At 45.2% G+C, this 25,147-nt stretch overlaps 1 protein-coding gene across 2 annotated transcripts in view; it reads right to left on the bottom strand.

The window, feature by feature from the left end:
• Positions 1-25,147, bottom strand: part of sardh (sarcosine dehydrogenase) — a 59,951-nt gene that overhangs the window by 1,270 nt on the left and 33,534 nt on the right. For both annotated transcript variants that reach the window (XM_060908949.1, XM_060908948.1), the window contains exons 10-20: positions 22,629-22,719; positions 22,264-22,405; positions 16,538-16,621; positions 16,282-16,395; positions 16,033-16,171; positions 12,237-12,350; positions 11,782-11,929; positions 9,635-9,728; positions 6,331-6,493; positions 994-1,162; positions 334-469 (exon numbers count right to left, since the gene is read on the bottom strand). In XM_060908949.1, the coding sequence (XP_060764932.1) occupies positions 334-469; positions 994-1,162; positions 6,331-6,493; positions 9,635-9,728; positions 11,782-11,929; positions 12,237-12,350; positions 16,033-16,171; positions 16,282-16,395; positions 16,538-16,621; positions 22,264-22,405; positions 22,629-22,719 (1,394 nt within the window). The remainder of the gene's footprint in view (positions 1-333; positions 470-993; positions 1,163-6,330; positions 6,494-9,634; positions 9,729-11,781; positions 11,930-12,236; positions 12,351-16,032; positions 16,172-16,281; positions 16,396-16,537; positions 16,622-22,263; positions 22,406-22,628; positions 22,720-25,147) is intronic.

The raw sequence follows: 25,147 nt of genomic DNA, 5'->3' as shown, positions 1-25,147 counted from the left end.
TCGGACTGAGGAATCGGTCGAGAGGATTTTATCGCATCGTATCTGAGAATCTCGCTGTGCTGCAGAAGACAAACGCGCTCCTTATCTATAAAAATTGTGTAGATTTCCTGTTTTAGATTGTTTAATGGATCTCTGTGTTGTGTCTGTGACGACACACGCTGGTGTTGTTGAGCGAGATGCTGTTCAGCGTTTCCTCCTGCAGCGGGAACAGATTCTGTTTAGCAAAATCGTCTGAGTGTCAAACTCAATCGCTCTCACTAAGGTTTGTGACCTCTGACCCTGGGGTCAGGTGCAGCCATGACCGATTGTCATGGAGATGGAGGGATAACTCACCACTCCTCCGTCTGGATTGCGGACATATCCGTAGCCGATGGTTTTGTTGATGGCGTAGCCGAATTCAGCACGGCGCAAGTGTCCAACCGGAACGCCGTTACGGAAAATGGCCTCCAATCCGAACATGGGCACTTTCCTACAGGGAGAGAAAGAAAAGCAGAGACTTTACTGTCATCAGGAACATCGCTGTGTCCACACGACTGCATGTAGTGGAAATACTGTGACAAGCATGAAACATCAGGATAAACAAGATGGAATTTTTTTTTTGGAAACACGTTTTGGCGCTAAACTGCAGCCTGAATGCATCAGCACGTTTTAAACATCAGAGAGCAAGCTTTGTCAAACCTTTTTCCTTTCAGTAAAAACAGCAGATGGATCTGGAATGACTGATAGCTGCATAGGTGTTTGAACTAAGTGATCCCCTAGAAGCTCCGCCCCTTCTGCTTTTTCTTTTAGTAATCGCATCTCGATTTTCTCCCTTATAGACAGGTGCCATGATAAATAATTTTTCTATTTTGAGTTTATTAACGTGAACTAAAACACTCTCTCCGGACGCGTGTGTGACGCTAAAAGTCCAGAGACGTGATTATAAACTTCAGTGTAGATTCAGGACCTGGGGGTGAAGCCCTGCGTGTGTGTGTGTGTGTGTGTGTGTCATACTCGTCAGTGGTGAAGCAGACTATTCTCCTGCGCAGACCTTCAGCCTTCTGTGCTTCCAGAGCTTGACGTCCCAGGAAGGGGATGGACGACTTCATCTTACAGGTAAATGCAAGCCCCGCCTCCAGAGGCGTGTCATCAGGGCGCAGGTCAGCATGCCAGTGTCTGTAACCTGAGACACAGGAAGTGGGCGGAGTTAAGCCCAGTAACACCAAAGGCTACAAAGCAGCAATGAATTTAACAAAGGATTAAAAACCACCTCACAGTAAATCAGACGTAAGAAAATCGTTAGTTTGTTGAGACGATTTGATAATTATAAGAAGAATTTTCCGCTCTTACACAATTTTCAGACAGAAACCCAAGTACTTTCTGATCCAAGTAGAACCTTTTTTTTTTTTAAAGAGAACATTTAATTATCCAACAAACCCTCAGGGAACCTTTAAACAGACTCTTTTCCTGTGTGTGTGTGTGTGTGTGTGTGTGTGTGTGTACAAAAACTCCAAACTGTTGCTCATTATTTCCTTCTTAATGTATAAAACTCTGTTGTGGTTCTACACAGAAGCTTTAACGAGGTTAGGCTTTAACTAAAGCTCCTAATTTTTTTTTTCCTAATATGTAGAACCTGTCAGGAGTTTCGTCTCTTGCGCATCGTTTTCACGGTTTTGTTTGATATTCGTCTCGTCTCGTCTTCTTCCGCTTTATCCGGGACCGGGTCGCGGAGGCAGCAGTCTAAGCAGGGAAGCCCAAACTTCCCTTTCCCCAGACACCTCGGCCAGCTCCTCGGGAAGAACACCGAGGCGTTCCCAGGCCAGCCGAGAGACATAGTCCCTCCAGCGTGTCCTGGGTCTTCCCCGGGGCCTCCTCCCGGGGGGACATGCCTGGAACACCTCCCCAGGGAGGCGTCCAGGAGGCATCCGAAAAAGATGCCCGAGCCACCTCAGCTGATTCCTCTCGATGTGGAGCAGCAGCGGCTCTACTCCGAGCTCCTCCCGAGTGACTGTGCTTCTCACCCTATCTCTAAGGGAGCGCCCAGCCACCCTGCGAAGGAAACTCATTTCGGCCGCTTGTATCCGCGATCTTGTCCTTTCGGTCATTACCCAAAGCTCATGACCATAGGTGAGAGTCGGAACGTAGATCGACCGGTAAATTGAGAGCTTCGCCTTTTGGCTCAGCTCCTTCTTCACCACAACGGACCGGTAAAGCGACCGCATCACTGCGGAGGCTGCACCGATCCGCCTGTCGATCTCACGCTCCATCCTTCCCTCACTCGTGAACAAGATCCCGAGATACTTAAACTCCTCCACTTGAGGCAGAACTTCTCCACCAACCTGGAGAGGGCAAGCCACCCTTTTCCGGTCGAGAACCATGGCCTCGGACTTGGAGGTGCTGATTCTCATCCCAGCCGCTTCACACTCGACTGCAAACCGCCCCAGTGCATGCTGAAGGTCCTGGTTTGAAGAAGCCAACAGGACAACATCATCCGCAAAAAGCAGAGATGAAATCCTGTGGTTCCCAAACAGGATTCCTTCTGGCCCCTGGCTGCGCCTAGAAATTCTGTCCATAAAAATTATGAACAGAACCGGTGACAAAGGGCAGCCCTGCCGGAGTCCAACATGCACTGGGAACAGGTCTGACTTACTGCCGGCAATGCGAACCAGACTCCTGCTCCGTTCGTACAGGGACCGGACAGCCCTTAGCAAAGAGCCCCGAACCCCATACTCCCGAAGCACCCCCCACAGAATACTACGGGGGACACGGTCGAATGCCTTCTCCAGATCCACAAAGCACATGTGGACTGGTTGGGCAAACTCCCATGAACCCTCGAGCACCCTATGAAGGGTATAGAGCTGGTCCAGTGTTCCGCGACCAGGACGAAAACCGCATTGTTCCTCCTGGATCCGAGGTTCGACTATTGGTCGAATTCTCCTCTCCAGTACCCTGGAGTAAACCTTCCCTGGGAGGCTGAGAAGTGTGATTCCCCTATAATTGGGGCACACTCTCCGGTCCCCTTTCTTAAAAAGAGGGACCACCACCCCAGTCTGCCACTCCAGAGGCACTGTCCCTGACCGCCACGCGATGTTGCAGAGGCGTGTCAACCAAGACAGCCCCACAACATCCAGAGACTTGAGATACTCAGGGCGGATCTCATCCACCCCCGGTGCCTTGCCACCGAGGAGCTTGCAAACCACCTCAGTGACTTCAGCTTGGGTAATGGACGAGTCCACCTCTGAGTCATCAGCCTCAGTCTCCTCAGTGGAAGACATGACGGTGGGATTGAGGAGATCCTCAAAGTATTCCTTCCACCGCCCGACAATGTCCCCAGTCGAGGTCAACAGCTCCCCACCCGCACTGTAAACAGTGTTGGCAGAGTACTGCTTCCCCCTCCTGAGGCGCCGGACGGTTTGCCAGAATTTCTTCGAGGCCGACCGATAGTCCTTCTCCATGGCCTCCCCGAACTCCTCCCAGTTCCGAGTTTTTGCTTCCGCAACTGCCCGAGCTGCAGCACGCCTGGCCTGCCGATACCCGTCAGCTGCCTCGGGAGTCCTGGAGGTTAACATGGCCCGATAGGACTCCTTCTTCAGCTTGACGGCATCCCTTACTTCTGGTGTCCACCATCGGGTTCGGGGATTGCCGCCACGACAGGCACCGGAGACCTTGCGGCCACAGCTCCGAACAGCTGCGTCCACAATGGAGGTAGAGAACATGGTCCACTCAGACTCAATGTCCCCCGCCTCCCTCGGAAGCTGGGAAAAGCTCTCCCGGAGGTGGGAGTTAAAGACCTCCCCGACAGAGTGCTCGGCCAGACGTTCCCAGCAGACCCTCACCATACGTTTGGGCCTGCCAGGTCTGTCCAGCTTCCTCCTCCGCCAGCGGATCCAACTCACCACCAGGTGGTGATCAGTTGACAGCTCAGCCCCTCTCTTCACCCGAGTGTCCAAGACATAGGGCCGGAGATCAGATGAAACGACTACAAAGTCTATCATTGACCTCCGACCTAAGGTGTCCTGGTGCCACGTGCACTTATGGACACCCCTATGCTCGAACATGGTGTTCGTTATGGACAAACCGTGACTAGCACAGAAGTCCAATAACAAAACACCACTCGGGTTCAGATCGGGGAGGCCGTTCCTCCCAACCACGCCCCTCCAGGTGTCACTGTCATCTCCCACGTGAGCATTGAAGTCCCCCAGTAACACAATGGAGTCCCCAGTCTGAGCACTCCTCAGTACCTCTCCCAGGGACTCCAAGAAGGCCGGATACTCTATACTGCTATTTGGGCCATAGGCACAAACAACAGCAAGAGCCCTCTCCCCAATCCGAAGGCGCAGCGAGGCGACCCTCTCGTTCACTGGGGTAAACTCCAACACATGGCGGCTGAGCTGGGGAGCTATAAGCAAGCCCACACCAGCCCGCCGCCGCTCACCACGGGCGACTCCAGAGAAGTGGAGAGTCCAGCCCCTCTCGAGGAGCTGGGTTCCAGAGCCCAAGCTGTGCGTGGAGGTGAGCCCGACTATCTCTAGCCGGTACCTCTCAACCTCCCGCACAAGCTCAGGCTCTTTCCCCCCCAGCGAAGTGACATTCCATGTCCCAACAGCCAGCCGCTGTGTCCGGGGATCAGGTCGTCGAGGCCCCTGCCTTCGACTGCCACCCAATCCACATTGCACCAGTCCCCTACTGCTACCTCTGTGGGTGGTGAACCCACAGGAGGTCGGGCCCACGTCACCTCTTCGGGCTGAGCCCGGCCAGGCCCCATGGGCAAAGGCCCGGCCACCAAGCGCTCGCATACGAGCCCCAACCCCGGGCCTGGCTCCAGGGTGGGGCCCCGGCTGCGTCATCCCGGGCGACGTCACGGTCCTCGGATTTCTCTCCATAGGGGTTTTGGTGAACTGCTCTTAGTCTGGCCTGTCACCTAGGACCTGTCTGCCTTGGGAAACCCTGACAGGGGCATAATGCCCCCGACAACATAGCTCCTAGGATCATTCAAGCACACAAACCCCTCCACCACAATAAGGTGGCAGTTCAAGGAGGGGGTTTGATATTCGTATTTCTTAATAATAAGCAACACGCCCTCTAGTGTTCAAAGCAAGTAAATGGCTTTCTCTACAGATGGCTTGAAGCCCGTCTCATGCGTAGCTATGGGCGAGAAGCTAATTTTGTCCGTTTCACCGTTTTATTCAAATTTTATGCAAATTTACCCAATTACACATTCTCTTAAATATATTTAATAAACTTGAACACCTATTTAAATTGGATGGTGTAACCTTTGACTAAATTAGCAAAATAAAATTACTCAGACTCCCAACGTGTTAAACCAGTTAAATTATTTTATTTTTAATTGTACAATTCAATGACCATCAACCTCGTTAAGCTACTGAAGGAAAAAACCTGTTAGCTATTCGTTATTCCAATTTAACATTTTCTGGAAAAAAATAGGAAGGAGTTTCACTTAAAAAAAAAATCTGACATCATGGAGGTTCCCACAGGAACGAACGGACCTCCAGCTTCCTCGCAGAGTTGTGTCGAGACGTTACTGGTTTATTGGATCATTTAGGTTCTAAGCGAGCTAAAATGGTTCTGTATAGAAACAACCAAAGATGTGTTGAGTATTTCTGAAAGTGGACCGCAGCTGAACTTGCCTCCACGTCTTGCAGAATAACGAAAACCTAACCAAGTGTGTGGGCGGAGCTAGAAACAGTGCAGATCACTGATTGGTCATGACGGTCAGGAAGCTCTTCAGTAGTGTAATGATCTAAATCTTATCTCACTCTTATCTACGTGTTATGATCTCCAGAGGAAATGTCTGTTTTTATTACAAATACTTTTATATTCATTTTTATTTGCTCACTCGGTTTTACGTTTCTTACTCGTGATCTGTGTAAAACTAATTTAATTTTAATTTTGGGGGGGGGGGGGGGGGGGGGGGGGGGATCAAACAGCTTCTCATTCCCTGTATGTGCTCACTACGTTACATAGTGCACTAAACCACTAATAAAACTCCATTTGACATTTAACCAGAGTAATGAAACTTTTCATTTGGCCAAATCAGCACTTGCCATTTCAGTACTAAAGTATTGGCACCCTTTGGCTGTGTTTGGGTCACTCACCACCATTTAAAACAAACTGTGTCGTGTCCCTTTTTTCTTCACTATCTGTAAATTCTGATCAGTATGATTATGATCATGTTTTAGTCTCCGCCCACAACCTTCCTGATGAGAAATTTCTCTGACGCACTTTTGATGCGTGATAGGAAACAAGTCAGGGTCAGGATGGATTTGGATTCATGACCCTGCTTACTAGCACATTATTGTCCACGCATGTGAAACGTGAACAGAACCTCACCTTTCTCGATGCTGAGCGAGTCGATGGCTCTGTAGGCCGCGTTCTGGACGCCGTATTTGGCACCGGCGGCCATGACGGCCTGATAAACTGGCAGGCAGGAGCCTTTAGGGATGTGCAGCTCCCAGCCGAGCTCTCCGACGAAAGACAGACGCATGGCTCGTACCTGCACGCATGCGCACACAGTCAATAATCTCAGTGTTCTCAGAAATGCTGAATATTGTGACATCAGTGAGTAAGAAGCAGAAAGCATCATTAAAACAATCCACTCATTCTTTCAGCAGTCACTATAAATAAACAGTGGCTCACAGACAGCGATTTTATGACATGTTTAGTTTCACACTGGAGCTGCGAGACTAATTACGTTACGTCACGGACATCTGCCTCAAACCACAATCAGATCCTCAGAGATGTCACTTTAACCGTGAAGTTAAATATGATGTTATTAAAGAACCTGATCATGGAGCTTAATAATGACATTTTAATACCAAAAATGACTTTTAAAAAAATACTATAAACAGTAATCAGTGAGCCAGAATAAATGAAAAAGTCAGTATTTGGTGTGAGACGACCTTTTGCTTTTTAAAAAAAAAATAAAATAAAAATCCGTCTGAGGTCCAGTGAGTGCAGTTTTATGCGGAAATGATCTGTAGGTTTTCCTGAGCATCTTACAGAACCAGCCACAGTTCTTCTGGACACTTTGACGGCTTCTTAATTTTGCACCAAAACCCACTAGCCTTCATAATGTTTTCTTTCTTCATCTGAAAAGTGGTAATAAGCTTCTCAGACATATTACAACCCCCCCCCCCCCCCACACACACAATTTTGTGCTGGAAAGGGAAAAAAACCAAAACCCAACCAACCCCTTCATTTTCTTTCTTTACTTTTGCTCATTATATATATATATATATATATATATATATATATATATATATATATATATATATATATATATGAATGATTTAGTTGTGTGTTTATAAAATAGTGTGAAACTTCCTTGATTTTAGTTACATGAGCAAAAGAGTTTGTGTTGATTCTGCAGGAATCAATTGTGAAAATGTGCCCGTGTGGTGGAGACGCAGTTAATTGAAATAAATCGTGTGTGCGCACACTGACAGCACACTATTACTCCTGTTCGCTCTCGACAGAACAGATTGTGCACTCGTCTTTTCTGAATCAATCGCTCCTCTGCAATCTTCAGCACTTATTTTTGTTCTGTTTTTTTCCACTGAAGCTTCGCTTCTGAGTCACATTAAACAATTCTTTATTAAATTATATACGTTTTGTATGGAGATGGGGGAAAAACAAAAAACTATAAAAGCAAATGTTTGGCTTTTAAAAACAAATATTCCAAACAAATTACTCATTGTCCTTTGCTCATTTTTCATTATGAATATTAATGAACAGTTCCAGATGTGCATCAGTGATTACTGTGTCGATTAGAGATCAGCGTTAGAGCCTGATGTGCTGCTCATACAGCTCATGACGTGCTTTTAAAAGGATGAGCACATGAGTGAAAGAATAAATCAATTTTTAATAATTTAAAATTTGTCCACATCGACCCCTCTGAGGTCTGACTCAGGCGGAAGTGTGCTCCAGTGGTGGTTTTTATTTATATTTTGATTAATGAATGAATCTCGTGATTTTTGTGCTTAGAAACAAGTTACATTTTAAAGTCTATTTTATTTTTTAAATTTATTTCTGATGTCATTTCTTTAGTATACACCAAAAATAAAATTAAATATCCACTTCCTTTGTTTTCTGGGTTCCCCCACAATGTTAAAAAAAACAAAAATCAATACAGAACACATGTAAATGGACCTGATGAGAAAATTGTAGTATTTGTTCATTTGCACCATTTATATTAAAAAAAAGAAAAAGGTCACCCTTTATGCGGTTACGGGTTTTGAAAACGCGATATTTTACAATCAGTGATCTGACCATAAACATCCAAATCACTTCAGTGTTCTGCATTATTTTATTTCTGAAGATATTTGTTATTCTCCAAAATAAAGTTGTACACAAGCTGATAGGTGACGAGGTACGTAGCACGGAGTTGTCTATAATCCATGTACGACGAGATTGAGTGGAATAACGGTTTTATTCCATCCACATTCACTGGATTTTCAGAAACAGAGCATTTATTTTTTTGATAAATTAAAAACTTTTTATACAAAACAATTTCTGCTTAGAATGTAAACAAACCGGCGAAATGACAGGAGCAATTTGTGAAAAATGCAATAATTCTTGAAAAATAAATAAAAGGTACATTCTTATCATTAAATACTTTTATTCCACGTTTTGTTGCTTTTTTTGGGGGGGGGGGATTGAGTTTTTATTTTGTCCTCGGTTGGTTCAACACGCTCCGCCATTTTGTTTTTCTCTACTCACGGTATACGAGCTGATTGGCTAGTAGTAGAGTAGCCAATCAGAGCATGCGATTGCTAATATCCAGTGAATGTGGCTAGAATAAGCTAGAATAAAAAGTGATGGAAATAAAGATCTATGTTTATTTGGTCTTGTAAATTTTTTGACAGTACAAAGGGGCAGAAATAATCAGAGGGCCAAGCAGAAAGTGAGCGAACCCTTTATTTTACTATTGTATATTATTTTCTTCTTCTACATGGACGTCCACAGCAGCCCATATGAAGCTTGTTTGCATTTTATGAAGTTCAGCACAGTGATTGAGGAAAATCTCAGCCACGTTTACAGCAGTTTTTGGTGAACAGCACTCAAGCAGAAAGGAAGACAAACATCTGCAGGAATAACTCCACCACACCGTCACTGATTGCCGATTCTTTGGTTTATGCAGAGTTTAACCAAGACCACGATGTGAATTTCAATTTTTCTGGACAATCAGCACCAAATTTGTGTTACAGCATCCTAAAAAAAAAAAATCTGATACGCTAGATGGTTCATCCAAATACCCAGTCGTGAAACGAGGCCATTTCTGAGTTTGATCTGCATTTAGCATCATGACCTGATGTTAAGGTCGATGCGTTGCCTTCAAATTTACTATACCGTCTTGATAACACAGCACCGATGGTCCTCAATGCCTTCTGGTCTTCCTCGGTCGCTAAGCGGTGCAGCTACGTCCGCCTGGCCCCCTTAAATCACTGCTTGCCACAATATTTACATTCATTTCTCTCACCTTAACCGAGGTATAATGAATCACTTTATAACTGCATCATGGGGCTCAGAAACTAAATGGAAACCATGCTGCGAGGTCCTGAGAGAGAGATTAATGTGAACGTGTGTGATTAAGGACACGACACACACACAGAGGTTTAGATTAAAAGAAACTGACCTGGTGTCCAGCAGCAGTCACCAGCTTGTGTGTGGAGAAAGGAAAGGCTTCGTTACTCAGATCTACATCGACAATCTCCTGCAGCAAATCCCGACTGGACACACACACACACACACACACACACACACACCCAGGAGCTGTTAAATCACACCCAAACCCTGACTGATGCGATGAATACCTCTGTATGTAATTAGAAGCGATTCATCATTAACAGTTGTACAATTATTGGTTTCGGTTTTGTCACTTGATCACCTGACTTTCACTTCCATCCCTCCTTCTGTCCATTTTTTCTGCGTTCTCTACCCCCTCTGCGCGAGGGCGATGGTGATTAACAAGGAGGAGGTTCAGAATGAAATACTGCGAGGACTGATACGGAGACTGAGTGCAGTTACTAGAAGGCAATGCATCCCAGTGAAAGAGGCGTGGCCTTGGAGGTAGTCTGTATTGGTGAAGAGGGTGTGGCCTCTGTCAGTTTAATTCGGACTGTACCTGAAATCTGTTCAGGTGATTCAACTCACAGCTGTGTTACTGTGCTGGGATGTTACAGTGGCGCTCCTGTTGGTAACGTTATGATTATGATGCAATGATGCGTTGTTACAGTGTTACACTGATTTTAACAATGTTACAACAAAATTTCTGGTGCTAATCTTGTACAACTTTGATGAGAGTGTTACCATGATTCGATGTTACCATTCTACGTTGTTACAATGACTCAGTTTTACCAATCTACAGGTGTTACGATGTTACAACGATGTAAATACGAGATAGAGACTGTGGCTAAAGTCACAGTAATTTGCACTAGCCGTTACAAACCGGGACGTCTGGTCACCGGACCCTATAGATCCAGAACAGTAAGAGAATGATGCTGAGTGAGGAAAAGTTGCGCCCTGCTGCCCTGAACAAAATTAAATAAAACAAAAACCCTCTTTTCATGGATCATTCCAGATCAGCACCAGAAGTCATAGCAATGTAATTCAGCCCAGAGGGATTCTTCATGTGAAATTTGGTGATTGGTTGAAAACTGAGGGAGAAATAGCGTTCTACAAAACCACATTATGATGGCAATGTTACGATACGATAATAGTTATAATAAATTATGGAATTATAATACAACTTTACAACGATAACGATACCATGTTCCCATTTTACAGTGGTACAATGACGGAATGGACTGTGCTACAGTGTTACACTGTTCCTATACTACTGTTGTCCATTGATTGTCACTATGATACAATGTTGCAAAGATATAACGATAGATTTAAATACGCTAATTTATAATGTTGCCATAGTACAACGTTATCACTTTACTATGTTAGAATATAACGATGTTTCCTCACAATTACATTTATTGCTCTGCATAAGATACAACAAAAACAGCCTGATTGTTGCCTTAGCAACACCACGTGGCCTCAGCCAATCAGCTCTCAGATCTCTGCAAATTAGATGCTCAGCGCTGTCAGTTAGCTGAAGATCAGATCTGAGTTCTTAATGAAAATCCCTCAGAGCCCATATTGCAGGTGAATGAGAGAGAGACTGGAACAGAGTCAGGGCTGTGCATTCTCATACACACGTCTTCCGACATGCCAACGTTTCATTCCAGAAATGACATCATGCTAACTAGCCGTCTCAACTAGCGTTCAGTATTAGCCATGAATAGAATAGAGTAGAATGCCTTTGTCACTGCACAAATGTACAACGAAATTTAGTTTGTCATAGGAGAGCAAAGCCGCTGCGTGCGTACATGCGCGCCGCCACTCTTGGGCACTTCAGCCTGAGGCCGTCCCATGGTAACCTACTGCAAGTCTTTGAACTAAATTTTAGTTCGTTCAAAGATTTCCTTTGAGCTGTACAGAAAATGAAAAACTCCCCAAATAAACTGACAGTTAATAACGAGTCAACGGTCAGGAAACTGTTACAATACTAATTAATTATTAATTAACTACGGGATAATCAGCGACAGGGAGGTGTGATGAATCAGAGCTACAGTTAACATGACAAAGACAACCGTTAACCGATAAGCTACGAGATGAACTCCTCCGTCCTAAAGATGCCGGACGTTAGAGCGTTGTGTCTGAGTGTTACTAAGTGCTGACGCTGGAGACTCCTTCAATAAATAGGACATAAACTTAAGTGTGTGTGTGTGTCACCTCTTTGGTCCCTGGATGCTGATCATGCCCATGTCCTCAGAGTGATCAGTCAGTGTGCAGTTAAAGCCATAATCCTGCAGAACAGTCAGGATGTGATTCCAGTTATGCTGAGCAACACCACCTCCGATAGCCAAGTAATACGCATCACCTACACACACACACACACACACACACACGGTTTCACCTTGAAGCAGGACACATTGTAAACAACTGACGTCTGAATGTATTTTCGAAAATGAGCTTTTTTTAACGAATGTATGCATACTAATGAGCCAACATTAGTCCATTAGACAACACGTGTCCGTATATGGTCTTGGGTTCTCGTGTACTTGAGTGACTTCTTTTGCTTCTTATGTTAAAATCTGGTTACGAAAACTCCTTGTGTTTACTTTCAGTTGTGTGTGTGTGTGTGTGTGTGTGTGTGTGTGTGTGTGTGTGTGTGTGTGTTTACTGACCTATAAATTCAGGAACCAGTAGGGGGTGGGCGGGGCCAGGCTCCAGGCGACTGACAGTGAGATCCGCCTCAGTCCCACCCATCTTATTCAGCATGCAGGTGTACACAGTGGAGCCTGGAAAAAACACACACACACACACACACACCTGTCTAAGTCACAAGAAGATAATGTTCTAAAGCTAGAGATGTTCACAGTTTGGATGTTGGACATTGATGAGCATCATGTTTATGAAAATGTAAAATGGAACAAATAACCACATTTTCAAAAAATTTGGGACGCTCTGTAAAACATTAATAAAAACAATTTGCAAAAATCACTGAAACCCTGTACTTCACTGAAAATAATATACAGACAAACATACATATCAAATGTAAAAACAGATTTTATAGGTTTTTTGAAAAATATATGCTCCTTTTGAATTTGATGTCAGCAACACATTTTGGAAAAGTTGTGTAATGCTAAAAAAAATTAATAATAATAATAATAATAATAATAATAATAATCATAATCTAATTTGGTTAATTGGCAACAGGTCAGTAAGATTAGGTATTAAAAAAAAAAAAAAGAGACCCTCCCAGAGAGGCGGAGTCTCTCAGAAGTAAAGATGGGGCGGGGTTCACCACTCTATGAAAGACCGCATGGGCAAACAGTGCAACAATTTAAGAATAACGTTCCTCAATGTAAAACTGCAAAGAATTTGTGGATCGCATCATCTTTGTTCCATAATATCATTAAAGGATTGAGAGAATCTGGAGAAATCTCTGTATGCGAGAGACAAGGCTGAAAACTGACATTGGATGCCTGTGATCTTCAGGCCCTCAGGAGACACTGCATTAAAAGCAGACACGCGTCTGTAGTGGAAATCACTGTATGGGCTCAGGAACACTTCAGAAAACCATCGTCTGTGAAAACACTTCATTACTGCATCCACAAATGCAAGTTAAAACCAGATATAAACAATATCCAGAAACCCCGCCCCCTTCTCTGGGCCCGAACTCTTTTACGATGGACTGAGGCGAAGTGGAAAACTGTCCCGAGGTCTGATGAATCATCTCATCTCATTATCTCTAGCCGCTTTATCCTTCTACAGGGTCGCAGGCGAGCTGGAGCCTATCCCAGCTGACTGCGGGCGAAAGGCGGGGTTCACCCTGGACAAGTCGCCAGGTCATCACAGGGCTGACACGTAGACACAGACAACCATTCACACTCACATTCACACCTACGCTCAATTTAGAGTCACCAGTTAACCTAACCTGCATGTCTTTGGACTGTGGGGGAAACCGGAGCACCCGGAGGAAACCCACGCGGACACGGGGAGAACATGCAAACTCCGCACAGAAAGGCCCTCACCGGCCACGGGGCTCGAACCCGGACCTTCTTGCTGTGAGGCGACAGTGCTAACCACTACACCACCGTGCCGCCCCTCTGATGAATCAAAAGTAGAAATTCTTTTTAGAAATCATGGACACCACGTCCTCCAGGCTAAAGAGGAGAGGGACCATCCGGCTTGTTATCAGTGCACAGTTCAAAATCATTCAGCATCTGTGATGGTATGAGGGGGCATTAGTGCACATGGCATGGGTAGCTTGTACATCTGGGAAGGCATCATTAATGCTGAATGATATAAACACGTTTCAGAGCAACATGCTGCCATCCAGACAAAATCTTTTTCAGGGAAGGCCTTCCTTCGTTCTTTAGCCTCTAATCTTTGGTTATGAAGACGTTGGAGAAGCTCATTAAAAAGGAAGTTTTATTACAGGTAGAAGAATTTTTGGACCTCCTACAATTTGCTTTTAGGCCAGGTATAGGTGTGGAGGATGCCACCGTCACACTGCTACATCTTCTGTATCACCACCTGGAGGGATCCAAAGCTCAGGCAAGACTGTTGCTTGTGGATTTCTCATCTGCTTTTAAACACTATCCAGCCACATCTGTTAGCAGAGAAGCTAATCAGTCTTTTTAAATTGGATTTTAATCTTGTTGGTTGGATATTGGACTTTTTGACCAATCGGTCCCAGTGTGTGAGGGTTAATGGCTGCTTTTCAGATCAGCTGCAGTCCTCCTCTGGATCTCCTCAAGGTTGTTGTCTCTCCCCATTACTATACATTCTGTACACTAATGACTGTCGCAGCAACTATGCAAATAGACACATTATTAAATTTGCTGACGATTCTGTCATTGTGAGTCTTCTTGAAGGGGAGGAGCTAATTCATGGCCTTGTTGTAAATGATTTTGTATCTTGGTGCGATGAATCCTTTCTCCAACTAAATGTGTCTAAAACAAAGGATATGATGATCAGCTTTAGAACGTCCAGTCCTTGTCCTGTAGTAACCAGCATTAAAGGTGTAGATATTGAGCTGGTAAACAGCTATAAATACCTGGGAGTGGTTGTGGACAACAAATTAAGCTTTGATGCTCACGTTGCCTTCACAGCAAAAAAAGTTCAGCAACGGCTCTATTTTTTGAGGAAAATGTTCTCTTTTAATGTTCGCTCAGAGATGATGACCCTCTTTTATAGAAGTTTTATTGAATCCGTTTTTATGTTCTGCATTGTTGCTTGGTATGGAAATCTGACCCTGGCCAATAAAACAGGCTTGGTAACCTTGTTAAAGTGGCCAGTAAGGTTACAGGGAGGAGTCGAGTCCAGTTAACTGATCTGTATAACAGACAAGTGTTCAGGAAGGATTCTTTGATCTTAGAGTGTGTAGATCATCCTCTGAGTTTGTACTGTTGCCCTCAGGCCGTCGGTGGAAGGTGCCTGCTCTTCGGACTAAGAGATTTAAGGTTTCCTTTGTCCCCACTGCCATCCAGGTGCTCAATGGCAGTTAGTTCCATGTTTGTAATTGTCTAGTGCTCATGTTTAATTTGTACAGACCCTGCCCATGACGTGTTATCTGTTGTTGTGTGTGAATATCTGTGTGTGTATCTTTCTGGCTACAAACCCATTTCCCTGTTTTGGGACAATAAAGATACTTTGACTTCTTTCAGCAAGACAATGCCAAACCACTTTCTGCACATATTACAACTGCATGGCTCTGCAGTAAGAGTCCAGGTGCTAAACTGGCCTGCTACAGTCCAGATCTGTCTCCCCTCAAACATTTGGTGTATTATGAAGCGCAAAATACAACAAAGGAGACCCCGAACTATTGAGCAACTGAAATTGTATATCGGCAAGAATGGGACGACATTTCTCTTTAAACTACAGCAATTGGTCTCCTCAGTTCCAAAACATTTACAGAGTGTTGGTAAAAGTAGATGTGATGCAACACTGGTAAACACGCCACTGTTCAAATTTTTCTGAAACATGTTGCTGACATCAAATTCAAAATGGGAAAGATATTTTTCAAAAAACAAAAAAAATCTCAGTTTCAATATTTGATATGTTGTCTTTGTACTATTTTTCAATAAAATATCAGGTTTCCATGATTTGCACATTATTGCATTGTTTTTATTTTCACTTTACACAGCATCCCAACTGTTTTGAAATTAGAGTTGTACGTTTATATCAAAGTCTCTGGGAAATGATACAAAATATAGATTTTTTATTTCAGGGATCGTGTACAAGTTCAGAGAGAGAGAGAGAGAGAGAGAGAGAGAGAGAGAGGCTGTAGTATTATAATTCTATATTCTGTATTTGATAAATGATTGTATTTTCTTAGAATATTAATTTTATTTGGAATTCTGGATGGATGTGGAATCTTTCCCAAATAAAATTGACAGGAAATTAGATAGAGTTTTTCATAATCCAAAAGGATTATGAATGGACTGTGTGTGTTTCTGTGATGTGCATCATCACCTGGTGCTTTATTGACATCAGCAGTGAACAGCCAATCAGCTGCTTTCTTGGCGTCGGGGCCAGTGAGGTAAAACTTCCCGAAGTAGGACATGTTAAACACAGCTACAGAGTTTCTACAGGATAAACACTCATCCCTGATCTACACACACACACACACACACACACACACACACACACACCCCTTAGCAGGTGTACAAACACACAGTACTTGTTAATGTATGATCTATGTGGACACACACACACTTATACCGTGTTGTGATGTGGAGGAAAGTCGAAGGTGTACTCTCTGCTCAGAAGCTCGTTGTATTTGTAGTCACGGTTTTTCGGAATGTCATAAGCACCATAATAATCATAATCCAAAACCTACACACACACACACACACACCTTTAAACAGTGCAGAAATTATCACCACAGTCTACACAATCTTACTGTAATCATGTTTATTTAGACTGATATAGCAGAGGTGTGTGTGTGTGTGTGTGTGTGTGTGTGTGTGTGTCTAACTGGTGCAGGTCCATCTTTATTGAACCACCCCGGTCTCTCCCAGCCATGTCTCTCCTGGAACACACAGCCCTGTTCTAACAGCACCTACACAGAGAGAGAGAGAGAGAGAGAGAGAGAGAGAGAGAGAGAGAGAGACGCACACAGAGAGAGATTTATATAAAGTGTAAAATTAATGATGATTGTTTCTCCCACAGTGCTGTTGAATTCTGGATGCTGATTGGTCAGAAGGTGTTGAGGGTGTTGTACAGCAGACACTCCACAGAAACCAGTTAACCATGAAGTGTAAACAACTCCTCTGTGCTGAAGATCTTAAAGATCCAGTTTCACCTCTGAGACACAGCACTGACACTGAAGACTCCTTACAGAAACATTTATTCTCTTTACAGAAAACTTCACCACATCAACCATGTTTTAATGTTTAGTGTCTGCTGGCCACGCCCCTGTGAATGAGCCGTTACTATAGAAACAATAACATATTAGAATGAGAGCATTACTATAAACCTGCACCACTGTCAGGGCTGCTGTTAGAGAAAATTAATCAACACCGTCTGACCAATCAGACAATAAATAATAGTGGAACTGAAATATTTGTGTCTCATCACCCACTTCTGCTTCGGTCTTAGAACATAACTTCATGCTTAACAACAGTTAATATACATGTGTGTATCCCCCCCACACACACACACACACTCACTCTCTCTTTCCTAGCTGGTTGCTAAGCGACTTGCTCTACACCAAGCTCTTTTTACTCAAAATCTCTTTCAGGCTGAAGGACAAACCTGATGATGAAGTGTGTGTGTGTGGGTTTTTTAAATGTGTGCGCACGCACGCGGTCATGACTCACCACTTGTCTTTTTCCTGGTTGAAACCCAGTTATTTATTTCTTTTCATAATGATATGGTGAATTGATGGAGGATAAAAATAATCTCAGAGTTGCCGTGTCGGTGAATAACCACAGCTAGTTACCTCCGCCAAGGAGGTTATGTTTTCGGTAGCGTTGGTTTGTTTGTTGGTTTGTCTGTTAGCAACATTACGGAAAAAGTAATGAACAGATTGCTCTGAAAATTTTTTTCCAGAGGTGTGACTGGGCACAAGTAACAATCCATTAAATTTTGGCGGTGATCTGGATCACCTTCTGGATCCCGGATTTTTTTAAAGGATTCTTGGCGGAGGTCTGCGCTCTCCGACTGCTTTTTTTCTCCTCTGCTATCTGCGCTTCCGCCTCTGGCCATTAGAGGACGCGTCATCCGGAAACTGCTTCAGTATTAAAAGGAACAATGGATGTGCTGGTCTTTTTTTTTACCTCCGCCAAGGAGGTAATGTTTTCGGTAGCATTGGTTTCTTTGTTGGTTTGTCTGTTAGCAACATTATGGAAAAAGTTACGAACGGATTGCCTTGGCAGAGGTCTGCACTCTCCGAGTGCTTTTCTAGTTCATTTTAGAACGTGTGTGTATTTGCATACCCGTGATGAAGCGAGAAATATTTTCATCGTGCCCTCTATGGACCAAACCCTTTATTTAACATGACCACGCCCACTAAACGTTCCATCTCTTTAAATGTTAGCTGAAATTAGCTTACACTCAAACTGGGCGGAGCTTAAATAGTGCATATGTCCTGTTGTCACTGACTCGCATCACCTTTTCATATCTCATCTCATCTCATTATCTCTAGCCGCTTTATCCTTCTACAGGGTCGCAGGCAAGCTGGAGCCTATCCCAGCTGACTACGGGCGAAAGGCGGGGTACACCCTGGACAAGTCGCCAGGTCATCGCAGGGCTGACACATAGACACAGACAACCATTCACACTCACATTCACACCTACGCTCAATTTAGAGTCACCAGTTAACCTAACCTGCATGTCTTTGGACTGTGGGGGAAACCGGAGCACCCGGAGGAAACCCACGCGGACACGGGGAGAACATGCAAACTCCACACAGAAAGGCCCTCGCCGGCCCCGGGGCTCGAACCCGGACCTTCTTGCTGTGAGGCGACAGCGCTAACCACTACACCACCGTGCCGCCCCCTTTTCATATCATAATGACCAAAGATTAAATACAAGAGTTTATCATTTCAGAACATTGTATTTAAAACAAATTTACATCATGAAAGTGACCATAAAAAGTGCAAAATATTTTGATTTTTGGCCTAAAGGATCATCAGGAGGTGTGTGATGTGTGTGGATGAGATGAACACAGGAGAAACCTTCTCTTCTGTTAGCTAGTTTCAGCAAGGGTTCCAATACTTTTGACACTCCTACGCTTTAGAAAACTTTTCAGCTTTGATGCAAAATACTATATTAAATTCTACATCAAACAGTCTGCTCCTACAAAGATTTACATTTAAATCCCATTAAATTCATCTGTTTATAATATTTCTGTACATTCGAGTGGACAGTGCCAATACTTTTGCATGCGGCTACACACCGAGTGCGAACTTCAGAGTGTTTATTATGGAGAGTCACATGTGTGTTGGTGGGACGCGACTGAAACACAACTGGGTCGTGGAATATGGGGTATTTTTGGAAACACTTAAATGCCGTCATTTTCACAGTAGCTTAGCAACAAGTCTTACACACACACACACACACACACACACACACACACACAGAGAGCAATAAAGAATCTGAATCATGGAGGAAACTGAAACAAGAAATAAAGAGTTGCTTTTAAATCCCTAAATCCTGTTGTTTCTCGAATAAAAAGGGAGATCGGAGAAAATGATTTTTAAATATCAGTTTAATTTAATGATTGAATGAATGAAGAAACTCACTGAGCGCTTTATAATCATTACAGGTGTTTAACAGACGCTCTTATCCAGAGCAACATACAACACATCCAGAGCAGCCCGGGGAGCAGTCAGGGGTTCGGTGCCTTACTCAAAGACACTTCAGCCATTCCTGCTAGTCCAGGGAATCAAACTGGCAACCTTTCGGTCCCAAAGCTGCTTCTCTAACCATTAGGCCATGACTTCCCCTTCGGTTCTGTTAATCACTGACCTTCCTCACTGCATTTAAACCTCATTTACTGAATTTTTATTCATCTATAGAATTCTGAATCATTAAAAATGAAAAGACAGACATTTATTTATTTATTAACTACATTTATACCACAGTATTGTTGAATTCTGGATTCTGATTAGTCAGAAGGTGCTGAACAATATTACTGCGCTCTTTATCATAACAGAACATTATCGTTTCCATAGCAACAGCTCATTCACAGGGACTCGTACTGTGGAGTGGACGTGTTGCGTTATTCACTAAAGGAGAGAGTCGGGCTGCTCACGATTAATCAGCAATCGATTATTTGCGGATAAGAATTTAGTCGATCAAGAGTTACAAACTATAAATGAATAAATTATGATTTTCGCATTTTCCTAACAGCAAGTCGGCGTACTCTCGGTGAGGTTACTGTAACAGCACAAACATTTCACTTGGTTTCTGAAAGCGCAATGATGAACAGGAGTCGAGGGAAGAAACCCAGGGCGCCATGACTCAGAAAAATCCCCACATGAACAGAGGATTGGCGCCCCCCCCCACACACACAGCTCTTCCTTAATCATCACTAAACTATAAAATGTAAGGAAACCCTTTCCAGAAAAAGAGCTGTCTAATCTTTCCGTATTATTACCTCCGCCAAGGAGGTTGTTTTCGGTAGCGTTGGTTTGTTTGTTTGTTTGTTTGTCTGTTAGCAACATTACGGAAAAAGTAATGAACGGATTGCTCTGAAATTTTTTCCAGAGGTGTGACTGGGCACAAGTAACAATCCATTAAATTTTGGCGGTGATCCGGATCACCTTCTGGATCCCGGAATTTTTTAAAGGATTCTTGGCAGAGGTCTGCGCTCTCCGAGTGCTTTTCTAGTTGTGAATGTGTTCATTGTGGAATTCCACGAGCATGACAAGTTTTATAAAAGCTGTTCAGACAGTTTGCTTTACAGCTAGTATGAGTTCATTAACGTTAACGACTGTAGAGTAAGAAAATCCTTTTAAATCCACAACCCTAATGCCGCTTTTCCACTACAAACGCAGCTGAGCCGTGCCGTGCTGAGTCGGGCTGAGCGGGGCTGTTGGAGTTGCATTTCGACTACAACCGCGCTGAACTGTGCTGGCTGGAAGTGGGTGGACACATTGGGTGGAGTTAGCGAAAGTGGGTGGACGTCAGGTGATGTCGTTAAGCAGCGCAAACAGTGACATCAGTGATCTTTTAAGCGGTAGTCTCACGACCCGAATAGTAAACAATAAACATGGAGGACATGGAGTCGTTAGTGTTGCTGGTCTTGGTGCTGTGGCTTGTTGTCACCGACAACGCGGACAGATACTGGCAAGAGCGTATAGATGAGGCGAGGCGCATAAGACTTCAGAAATTCTTGTAATTCGTAATTATTCTCCTTCCGGGTTTGCGGTGTTTACAGATCCCAGCGCGCTCGTGGGGCGTGTGGGCATGTGAGGACACTCCTCCTCACCAATCAGTGCACAGGGGAGTGTCTGCTCACGCCCCCAGCCTCACTCGGCACGGCTTGGCTCGCTTCAGCCCCACTCCAAAACGGTGCGAGTTTTAGGGGCTAAGCAGGGCTGAAACGAGCTGAGTCGTGCTGGTTTTTGGTAGTCGAAACGCGAGCCGTGTCGGGCTGAAGTGAGCTGAAAAAGGGTAGTGGAAAAGGGCCATTAGAGAGACAGAGAGAGACTGGAGAGGGAATGACTCTTTATAGCTGCTATAAACTCAGGGACAACAGGAACTTGTTTTACCAATGTTAAATGTAACTATAAACGGATAAAAAGTTGGACTTTTGTTCTTTAATGTATAAAATATCTGATCATTGACCACCTGGTTGTCGCTGAGTGAGACGTACTGAGAATGGGCTTAGGGCATTTAAAAAAAAAAGAAAAAACCTGGCGGCAAGACAGATGGAGCTGCATTTTGATAGATGCACCAAGGAACGCCCGTCACAGAGGCTCCGCCCACATACCACACATGCCCCTTTTCCACCAAAGCAGTTCCAGGGCTGGTTCGGGGCCAGTGCTTAGTTTGGAACCGGGTTTTCTGTTTCCACTGACAAAGAACTGGCTCTGGGGCCAGAAAAACCGGTTCCAGGCTCGCACCAACTCTCTGCTGGGCCAGAGGAAAGAACCGCTTACGTCAGCGGGGGTGGAGTTGTTAAGACCAACAACAATAACAAGACCACGAAAGATCGCCATTTTTAAGCGACGAGAAGCAGCAGCTGTACAAACGCGAAGTCATCCATTATTATTATTATTGTTGCTGCTGCTTCTTCCGTGTTGTTTTTGCTTCGATATTCGCGCCAAGGTTTATGCAAACGTAGCGACGTAACTGACGTATACAGCAACATAATGACGTGTCTTCCCTTAGCACCGCGAGCTATGGAAAAGCAAACTGGTTCTCAGCTGGCTCGCAAGTTGAACGAGTTGTGAAGCAGCACCAGCACTGGCCCCGAACCAGCCCTGGAACTGATTTGGTGGAAAAGGGGTAATAGTGCCGGATATCTTTAGTATGTTTTCTGGCCACATGCTTCACACAACTCAACACACTGGGAAACAAACCAGAGGAAGATACAGAAAGACACGATGTGACAGTCCCAGAGGTCTGTGATTGGTTGTACTGTGAAAATGGGTGTGTCTTGTGTTTAACCATGTTTAATGATTGTTCCTCATGAGGTCTGAAATTTGAGTTAGAAAGGAAGTAAACTTTTTAAACTGTGTGTGTGTGTACCTGGTGAAATGGATCCTTCCTCATGTTGCGGCTGGCCAGAGGCTCATCAAACGGAAACACCACCGAGTAGTTCTTAGCATACGACTCATGACTGCGCTCTCGGATCCAGTGATTGTTGTTGGTTAGAGAACAGTGGAACCTCCTACAACACACACACACACACACACACAGAGTTGCATGTTTTTGTGAACATGTAACAAACACAAGACCTCAGGATGTTTTGATCCAAGTCAGTGGTAATGATGTTGCATACCGTACACTGCAGTGTGAGTGTGTGTTTATCGTGCAGCAGCTTTGACAAGATGTTAACAAAATATCAGAAAACACACTTTCCCTCCCTCGTTCACACACACACTTTTACACACCTGATGTCATAACCGTACATGTCCTTCTCGGGCCGCCCGTGAATGATCCAGTGAGCCAGCTCCTTCCCACAGCCTCCTCCCAACATCATACCTGTCAATCAGACAAAGTTCCAGAACTCTGAGAACTCGTGTTCTGGTCACAGTTCACACACAGGAACTGTATTTATCCTCGAACAGGAAGCTGGTTCTATCTGGAATATGAGGGTCAGGACATGAGGTTTATTTACGTACTGCCTTCCAGAAGCCTCCAATTTCAGGGCCAAGGGAGCAAAACTCCATGCCCTCTGGGTGGGAGGGGCATCACAGTGACTCTAGCCAATCGTACAAGCTCATGCATGCAGGTGGCAGCAGACAGCGCTTTCCCCTGAAGCACTGAATCAACACGTGTGCGAAATCACTACAGCAGGGTAAAGCAATACACTGCTGACTCAGCAAACACCGCTCTGCGGTTCTCTGAGCACAGCCTGTAGGTGGCGCTCTACTGCGCGCGCACACTGTTTACCGGTGAGTGAAGACGAGTGTTTTAGTGCTTTAAGAGAGTTTACAGTGAAAACACTCAGCGCCAGCGGGAAAGAGCTCCATTACAGCGACTCGGCAGGGATCCGAGTCTCAGCCCTAACGGCAAGCAGAGAGACAGACAGAGAGAGAGAGAGAGAGAGAGAGCAGGGAGCACAGAGAGAGAGAGAGAGAGAGAGAGAGAGAGAGAGAGAGAGAGAGAGAGAGCGCACAGAGAGAGAGAGCAGGGAGCACAGAGCAAGAGAGAGAAGGGAGCACAGAGAGAGAGAAAGCACAGAGAGAGAGAGAGAGAGAGAGAGAGAGAGAGAGAGAAGGGAGCACAGAGAGAGAGAGAGAGCACAGAGAGAGAGAGAGAGAGAGAGAGAGAGAGAGAGAGAGAGAGAGAAAGCACACAGAGAGAGCAGGGAGCACAGAGCAAGAGAGAAAGCTCAGAGAGAGAGAGAGAGAGAGAGAGAGAGAGAGAGAGAGAGAGAGAGAGCAGGGAGCACAGAGAGAGCACAGAGAGAGAGCAGGGAGCACAGAGCAAGAGAGAGAAAGCACAGAGAGAGAGCAGGGAGCACAGAGCGAGAGAGAGAGAGCACACAGAGAGAGAGAGAGAGCAGGGAGCACAGAGAGAGAGCACAGAGCGAGAGAGAGAGAGAAAAAGCACAGAGAGAGAGCAGGGAGCACAGAGCGAGAGAGAGAAAGCACAGAGAGAGAGAGAGCAGGGAGCACAGAGAGAGACAGCACAGAGCGAGAGCAGGGAGCACAGAGCGAGAGAGAGAAAGCACAGAGAGAGACAGCACAGAGCGAGAGCAGGGAGCACAGAGCGAGAGAGAGAAAGCACAGAGAGAGACAGCACAGAGCGAGAGAGAAAAAGCACAGAGAGAGAGCAGGGAGCACAGAGCGAGAGAGAGAGAGAGCACAGAGCACAGAGAGAGAGAGAGAGAGAGAGAGAGAAAGCAGAGAGAGAGAGAGCAGGGAGTACAGAGCGAGAGAGCACAGAGAGAGAGAGCAGGGAGCACAGAGAGAGAGCACAGAGAGAGCAGGGAGCACAGAGAGAGAGCACAGAGAGAGAGAGAGAAAGCACAGAGAGAGAGAGCAGGGAGCACAGAGCGAGAGAGAGAGAGAGAGGGGAGCACAGAGCGAGAGAGAGCACAGAGAGAGAGAGAAAGCACAGAGCACACAGAGAGAGAGAGAGAGAGAGCAGGGAGCACACAGAGAGAGAGAGAGAGAGAGCAGGGAGCACACAGAGAGAGAGAGAGAGAGAGAGAGAGCAGGGAGCACAGAGAGAGAGAGTGCACAGAGAGAGCACAGACAGAGAGAGAGAGCACAGAGAGAGACAGAGCACAGACAGAGAGAGAAAGCACAGAGCGAGAGAGAGAGAGAGCACACACAGAGAGAGAGAGAGCACACAGAGAGCGAAAGAGAGAGCAGAAAGAGCGAGAGAGAGCACAGAGAGAGCACACACAGAGAGAGAGAGAGAGAGAACACAGAGAGAGAGAGCACAGACAGAGAGAGAGAGAGGGGAGCACAGAGCGAGAGAGAGAGCACACACACACAGAGAGAGAGAGAGAGAGAGAGAGGGGAGCACAGAGCGAGAGAGCACGTGAGAGAGAGAGAGCACACAGAGAGCGAGAGCACACAGAGCGAGAGAGAGAGAGCACAGAGCGAGAGAGAGAGAGAGAGCACACAGAGAGAGAGAGCACACAGAGCGAGAGAGAGAGAGCAGAGAGAGAGAGCACACACAGAGAGAGAGAGAGCAGAGAGAGAGAGCACACACAGAGAGAGAGCACACAGAGCGAGAGAGAGCACAGAGAGAGAGAGCGAGAGAGAGAGAGAGAGGAGCACAGAGCGAGAGAGAGAGCACGTGAGAGAGAGAGCACACAGAGCGAGAGCACACAGAGAGCGAGAGCACACAGAGAGAGTGAGAGAGAGAGCACAGAGAGAGAGCAAGCACAGAGAGAGAGCACACAGAGAGAGAGAGCAAGGAGCACAGAGAGAGAGAGCACACAGAGAGAGAG

This window comes from Neoarius graeffei, chromosome 25 (assembly GCF_027579695.1).
Source record: "Neoarius graeffei isolate fNeoGra1 chromosome 25, fNeoGra1.pri, whole genome shotgun sequence".
NCBI lineage: Eukaryota > Metazoa > Chordata > Actinopteri > Siluriformes > Ariidae > Neoarius > Neoarius graeffei.
This window is presented reverse-complemented; position numbering and strand designations above follow the sequence as displayed.